The following is a 7950-nucleotide window of genomic DNA, read 5'->3' on the forward strand; positions in this document are numbered from 1 at the left end:
AATGTGGAATGAAAAGCACTTTTTCTTTACCTTTTAAAAATTTCCATACTTCTTGATTCATCATGCATTTCTTATTAAAAATAGATAGTAATTTTTCATGTAAAAGAACAAATAATGTAGAAAAATTATAGATGATAGTATTTATAATGCATGCATGCTCAGTCATTAAGTTGTGTCTGATTCCTTGTGACCCAATGGATTATAGCCCAACAGGTTCCTCCATATATGGAATTTCACAGATAAGAATACTGGAGTGGGTTGTCATTTCCTTCTCCAGGGGATCGTCCCGACCCAGGAATTGAACCCTGGTCTCCTGCATTGGTAGGTGAATTCTTTACCGCTGAGCCACCAGGGAAGCCCAGTACTTATGTTTGTCATTAATAGTAATTCTTTCCAATTAATAATTTAATGTTATTTATTAATTATTTTGTATATCTTCTTCAATATGTGGGCAGGACTGTTCCCCTTATTCTCCACCAAAGTGGAGTCTATTCTTTATGTTGGTTGATCCACTGTCTGTCTTTCTGCTTTAGATCCTATTTAGGCTTCAAGATAGAGGAGCTTATATTGGGTCTTTCATACTGAATCCAAGTCATCATCCTACAGTAAATGCAGCACATGGAGACTAGGCTATAAAAATAGAGAGGGAGTGGTGTGGAGGGAGGGGAATATTCATTGTTAATTTTCCCATTGCAAAGGAACCAGTGAGTGAAGTAAGTCAGACAGAGGAAGACAAATACTGTTGGATATCACTAATATGTGGAGTCTTAAAAAATTTAGCAAACTGGTGAATGCTCAAAAAGCAAGCAAGAAAAAAAAGAAGCAGCAGCAGCAGCTAACAACTACTACCCAGACAAATCTTTAAAATCATAGGCTCAGAATATTGGTTGTCCAAGAAAGTTCTAGAAGCCAAAAGAGGTTAAGGATACCTAAGAAAAATTACAGCCAACTGTGGATGAATCTGCATGGACCCCAAACCACCAAGCCTTTCTCTTTTTCATAGAGTAAGGATATATGTTCCCATAGTCTCCCTGAAATTTGATCAAACCCACCAACAGGACTCTAAGAGACATAGAGGGGCAATGTGAAATCCTATTTTTCCATTTTAATGGGGATTCACCAACAAGGTGGAGGTGGAAAGGAGGCTTGCTGTTGCATATGTTTTGATACTCACTATTCTTCCTTCCCTAAGACCCAAACATTCAGCTGAATGCCTTAGGACACATATCTGCTATAAATTCATTTTTTATCTAATTTGTCTGAGATCTAAGCTTCCTGTGGAGGTCCAAGATCAAAGGATCGGATTCTTTCTGATGTTGGCACTGACATATAATGTGTGCTGACTTAGTTCTGTCTATAACCTCACAGTGGGAGGGGGCCGGCCTCCCTCGACACCTTTACACAGCACACTTTCATTTCAGCTGGGGAGTCTGTCAGGTATGTTGCTGATTGGAGCTGCCATGTAAATAATTCATGGGAGATTTTTAAATGTTTTGGGCTTGCAAAGGAAAGCTACGCTCGTGTTAGTCTTTCATGAATAGATGCAGACTTGAAGAACAAGGGGGAATAGATTTCCAAAGACGGTCTCTCAAAAATAGGATAACAATATCTTCAATGGATTGAAAACAGGTGACTTGCAGTGTTTGATTCCCCTTACATGAAGTGGTATTGGTTTTACCAAGGGATAAAAATTCAAAGCCCATTTTCCTTTTTTAAGTTTGCTTCTACCTGACAATTTATTATTCCTATTCTTTGGTTATTTACTGATCTTGATAAACTATGTCTTTTCCTCCTGGTGGGAGTGGTAATTATAGAGATGACACCAAACTCAGGACTCAGCATAGGGCTGGGCTTAATAGGGGGACAAGGCTGATGGCAAAAAAAGTTCCTTCCCTGAAGGAACTCAAAGTCCTAAGAGGATGATGAGACTGGCATACAAGGAAAGGTGACCAATAATAGAAACAGTTGCGCAAGTCAAATGAGAAACTCCAGTCAACAAGTATTGAGGCATAAATCAATGCCTTTGAGCTGTCAAGGAACAGTTCTGGAAGGATTTGAAGTCCCATAGGGAGACTAGGATAACCTGGAAGCTCTAAGCAAGAGAATTATCCCATAGTTAGGGGGCAGACCATAACAGTTACAAGCTAGGAGAAATGACTGTGCAGGAGGAGAGAAGATGTGGAAACATGAGTTTCACAGAATATTACTGACACATCATCAAAACAATATAAACAACATGATTACTTTATCTTGTTTTACTGTTCCAAACCAACAGTATATTATGTTTCCCTCTCCAGGGGATCTTCCCATCTCAGGGATCGAATCCAGGTCTCCTGCCTTGCAGGAAAATTCTTTACCATCTGAGCCAACAGGGAAGCCCTTGTTTATATATATATATATATATAAATATATAAATATATATAGGTTAAACATTTATATTATGATGTTATTTATATTTATATTATGTTATTTATGTTTATGCTATAATATTGTCTCTTACACTATGATACAGACTTGATGATTCTCTCCTAACATAAGCCAAGACAGGCTCAGTAAACTGAGAGAGAGGTATAATACACAGGTTTATCAATTAGCATTTACCTTGTATATAAAAGTATGTATGTATAAAAATTCATGTTAATGCGTTTGATGATGAGAAATTAGAAAATCAGGGATGGGAAATGTCAGTGACGGTACTGCCATATACCTCTCAGGGGCTTAGGGTAGTTCTCAACCTTTCGTTTTACTCTAAGGCACATGGAAGATGACATTCCCACGTGTGCCACACTCTGATGCATGTATTTAGCCAAGCATTCTTCTTAACTCCCCTTTGCTAGCTTTGATTGTACACAGCATTGTTTGGTTCTCTCACTACAACTCTGGAGTCATAGATCTTGACTTCTGTACAGTAAGATGTGCTATTATGTTATCTGTGGTCTTGAGAAGTTACTTAATCCCTATATCTCAATGGCCTCCCTTCTAAAAGGGAGATGGTAATAACACTTACTTCAGAGGGTTGTTGTAAGGATTAAATTATGTATATATATATTTACATATATATATAAAACCTGGTGCCCAGCATATAATTGCTATAAAAGTGTTACTTTAAATGATTATTAGCCTTTCTTTCTTCAAGGAATGCATACTGGAATGTAAATGTATGAGTGGCATTAAAAATCTTGAATTACGTTTAATTTGATTAAAAATAATAATTTAATAAAGTTATTTTAAAGTTGAACTATAGCACTTCATTGTTTATAAAACTAGCTTGATACATCCTTCAATACCCAATGAATTATGAGAATTAGACATCCATGAATTAGGAAATACTTTCTGAAGAAAGAGAGAAATTTGGGGAGGCGAGTAAAAGAAGGCAGAGGGTTTTGAAAGACAGGGTGGAAAAACTATTTCAGGCCTAGGGTGTGTTTAAGATAATTCTTATAGGTGAGTAATTATATATATACACCCTTATAGATACTTGTTTATTTATATATTTATCTCTGCATATGTTTGTTTTTATAAAATAAAATATATTCAAATTGTGAATTTGGCATAAAAGTCAAAAGTATTGATAAGACTGGTTTTACATTTATTAATACAGGTTTGAGTTAACCCACATAGTAAGGTCTGATTCTAGCCTAATTTTCATATTTAAGCTGCCATGCTTACAGTGAAAAATCCTGATTGACTTATTATGAACATTGTAAAAGTTTTTTCTGGAAAGTTATATTATCAAATTTGTATTAGACAATTTATATTAATTATCAATTAATTAATTGATGGGTGTGGGAGACACGGGTTTTTTGAAAAAATGTGTACTCCCAACGATATTTAGAAATTGGTAAGTTGATATAACTCAGTCTTTAATTATTTGGTGATATCTTTTCAGGAATGTTAAATATGCAAAACATGCAGTCAGCTGATTGAGAACTAAGTCTGTTTCTTCTCCTCCTCCTTGTCTCTCACAGAGTTGAGGATGAAGGTCATGCTGGCCAAGCTGAACCAGCTCCCGCATCAGTCCCTGAATGGCGTGTCCAGAAGGAAGGTGAGCCACCGTGTGGTCCGAGAGGAAGGTGGCAGCCGAGAAGAGGCCGCGGTGCCTGCTCCCAGTGTTACCAGTGTCACGTCGCACAGGAACACCTGCACTCCAGGCTCTCCTGCTCAGCAGGTGTACCTGCAGGAGAGTGGGGGCTGGAAGGGGGCCCAGGAGCAGGTGCTGAGATACCAGCTGGCAGGCCAAGATCAGCTGCTGCTGCTCTGCCCAGACCTCAGACGAGAGAGGCAGCGTTTGCAGGGCCAGAGTCAGCTCGGCAAGGGGCACATCAGTCTAGGGCTTTCCCAGGAGAAGCCAGGCTCCTGTGGTGCCGCTGAGGCATTCTGCCTCCATTCAGTACATCCGGAGGCTGTTCAGGAACAGCTGTGATTGAGCAGTGATGAGGACATTTGGGCTGCAAGTTATAGTGTTGAAAATATATCTGGATCATGATGAGCAGGGAAGATGAGGCCTGACCAGTTTGGACTGAGAAGGGAGAATATGCGCATGTGTGCTCAGTCATGTCCAACTCTTTGTGACCCTGTGGACTATAATCCACTAGGCTTCTCTGTCCATGAAGTTTTCTAGGCCGGAATACTGGAGTAGGTTGCCATTTCCTTCTCCAACGGCTCTTCCCAAGCCAGGGATTGAACCTGTGTCTCTTGCATTGAGTAAAGGCAGATTCTTTACCACTGTGCTATCTTGGAAGCCCAGAAGGGATAATATGGATTCTGAATTCTTTCTTTTCAACTTTAACATGGAAGACAGTCATATAAATGATGTATGTTGAAACAATATCTGACATATCTTTTTTATTAATCATGAATCTTAGTCCAATACTAGGCAAGTAATAAGTTCCCAAATACTGATTTTTTTACTCGTTTTTATCTTAAGCTGGTTATCTTATTGATTTTGCAATTTTAATAAAGGTATAATGCTGATTTATTCAAGGGCTTCCCTGACAGCTCAGTTGGTAAAGAATCTACCTGCAACACAGGAGACCCCGATTCGATTCCTAGGTTGGGAAGATCCACTGGTGAAGGGATAGGCTTCCCACTGCAGGCTGATTTATTACAGTAGGGAGTGGTATTAAACTTCTTCTAGGACAAGGTCCCCAACCTCCAGGCCACAGGGGTTTCCAACCTCCTGTAAGACCAATGGCAGCATTAGATTAGAAATAAAGTGCATAATAAATGTAATGCTCTTCCATGAAATTGGTCTCTGGTACCAAAAGATTTGGGGACCTCTGTTCTAGAATGATTACCCACAGTGCTTTGGGCTTCTCTTATTGAAGGGATCATGATAAAGTCTGGATGGCTACAGCTGTTTCTGCAGTGTTAGAGTAAAACATTTCTTTATCCTATGGGAATATTTGAAGGACAAGAGAAGACGCCGCTCTCTGGTCTATCAGAGCTTACCTCCCAACCATAAAGCACTTGCCTGATTTTTCACAAACTGATTTTATTTCACAACTTAAATTCAGTCATTATTAGGAGCCCATAGTTGAGCAAACACATCATCTTTACTCCTCATGAGTATTGACACCTGGAAATTATGTTCTCCTGGGCTTTGCTGATATTTTAGTTAAGGGCAAGAATATAAGAATAGCAAGTCTGGGTAAGGAAATGGTCCATGGGCCCAGTAATTTTTTCAATAGTTCTTTTTTTTAATAACTGAACCACATAAAAACGTGGAAGGAAACTGTATTGGGAGAACAGAGATGACCAAGTGGCCAAGTGGATTATCAGCTGACTTAATTATTAGAGAATTATTAGAGAACTGCTTTTTGGGAAAGATAATGCGTGGGAGAGATCATATCATGTGCAGCCTCTCTAGGCTTTGTGCTGAGCGTTCAGATTGAAACCAGAGCAGAGGGTTAACTGCCTGGAGCCAGCTTGAGGAACTCCGCCCCGTGGCAAAGGTCATGAGGAAGGAGGCTCGGCATACGCAAAGGCGGGATCGAGCCTCAGGAGTCCCCCTGGAAATTCTCGAGCATCTACCCCCAAAACCAGAGTCTGCCTACTTTACTGCTTTGTGCTCTTATGTACACCTTTGACTTTATGGGGGGCTGTCCCCCATCACCTCTCTCTGAAAAAGAGTTAACTTACAGCTCCAGTTGATAAAGTTGCTGGGCGTGATAAGAGTGTTTCAACCTACAAACTCCTCTGAAGATTATTCCCGCCACATGTAATTGTTCACAGCCTCCCAACCGTGAGAGGCATGAGATGTTCTAAACTGTCTAAATACAGATTCCTTTGAGCAGTTAAAAGATTGATTAGAAATTGTATTGGTGAAGGGTTGTTCACTTGTTGTGCCAATGTTTGCTGCTAAATTTCCATATCCCTTACCTGCTGTGTCCCTGGCAGTGTATTGATTAATATAATTAGTGTAAGTAGTAGCTTTAATTAAAGTTTGTAACCTTGGACCCTTGAGTTAATTCTTTTTCTTGTTATAGCCCACCACACCTTGGCCCTATAGGAATGCAACTTTATCTAATGCTTTTGGAGGGTGGCACCTGACTAATCACCTTTAGAGAAAAATAAGTTTTCTGAAGAAAGGGTCTTAAAATGTTAACAGGCCTCCGGGCCAGAAGATGATGCAAATCACCTAAACTTTTGCATATGATAAGTTTGCAGGAAGAAAGCCTGGCTTACTGCATGACTCTACCCCTTCCCCCATTATCCTCTATGCATAACTTAAGGTATAAAAACTACTTTGGGGAGGGAGGAGGGTTCAGGATGGGGAACACATGTATACCTGTGGCGGATTCATTTTGATATTTGGCAAAACTAATACAATTATGTAAAGTTTAAAAATAAAATAAAATTAAAAACAAAAACAAAAAACTACTTTGGAAAATAAAATGCGGGCCTTGTTCGCCCAAGCTTGGTCTCCCCATGTCGTTCTTTCAGCTTCTGGCTGAATTATTTAGCCTCTTTTCTCCACTAAATTTTCTCACTGAGCTATCCTTATTTGCTGCTGCTGCTGCTGCTAAGTTGCTTCAGTCGTGTCCGACTCTGTCTGACCCCATAGACAGCGGCTCACCAGGCTTCCCCGTCCCTGGGATTCTCCAGGCAAGAACACTGGAGTGGGTTGCCATTTCCTTCTCCAGTGCATGAACTCTTTATATCTTTAATTAACATTTAAATAAGCTGTTGTTTCCTGATCGCCGATGCCGTCTCCCCTTTGAATTCCCTGGATCCACCTGGGCTGGACCCCGGCAGTTAACCATGTTGATAAGTTGAGTACAGATATGAAAGGAAGCTTCACCCAATTCACACATTTGCAGAGGACCCATTTATGTCCAAACTAAATGATACTTTAAGCAAGCCCAACTGTGTATCTGGAAGATCTTTTGCACCAATGAGTGACGCCAAGATAGCTAAGGTAAAGAAAATATCTAGTAAGAACTTGCTCTCAGCTTTTATCTAAACCAGGATTTTCCAGTCTCTGAAAAATGAAAGGGATGTCTTACATTCGCAATAGGACAGAGGAAGGAAAAACACTCTTCTATGGCAGAATTTTCAACAATAACGTCCTGGAATTAGCCCCAGAGGAGGTACTACTGGCAGAAAGTCATTGTCTGAGAGCCTCAGTGAGAAAGTATGTCTCACTCTACACAAGCTGGTGGGAAAGTTCTCAATTTCTGTGTCCATTCTTTAGATGTCTTACTGACATCTCAGACCTTAAAGCTGCTCTGAAAGGAGGTAGGCAGCCTTCCCCAGGACATTATGCTAGCTTCTCTGGGTCCTCAGAGAGCTATGATTCTTTAGTACAAAAGCATTTGTAGTTAAGGCTTTTGAGAAATATAAAAACTGCTTACTAAGGGTCTGTCTATACACTCTCCCTTTCACCACCTCCAATTCCAACCCAGGTGTCTTTCCTGAACTCTATACTGTTTATCGAATTGCCTACTG

The 7950-nt window shown here is 39.9% G+C and overlaps 1 protein-coding gene across 3 annotated transcripts in view; it reads left to right on the top strand.

The window, feature by feature from the left end:
• The window catches only part of PKHD1 (PKHD1 ciliary IPT domain containing fibrocystin/polyductin), a 445850-nt gene extending 439561 nt beyond the window's left edge, over positions 1–6289 (top strand). For all 3 annotated transcript variants that reach the window (XM_044929073.2, XM_044929075.2, XM_044929078.2), the window contains one exon: positions 3969–6289. In XM_044929073.2, coding sequence (XP_044785008.2) covers positions 3969–4423 — 455 coding nt within the window. In that variant the 3' untranslated portion in view covers positions 4424–6289. The remainder of the gene's footprint in view (positions 1–3968) is intronic.
• The last annotated feature ends 1661 nt before the right edge of the window (positions 6290–7950 follow it).

Source organism: Bubalus bubalis, chromosome 2 (genome assembly GCF_019923935.1).
Source record: "Bubalus bubalis isolate 160015118507 breed Murrah chromosome 2, NDDB_SH_1, whole genome shotgun sequence".
Taxonomy (NCBI): Eukaryota; Metazoa; Chordata; class Mammalia; order Artiodactyla; family Bovidae; genus Bubalus; species Bubalus bubalis.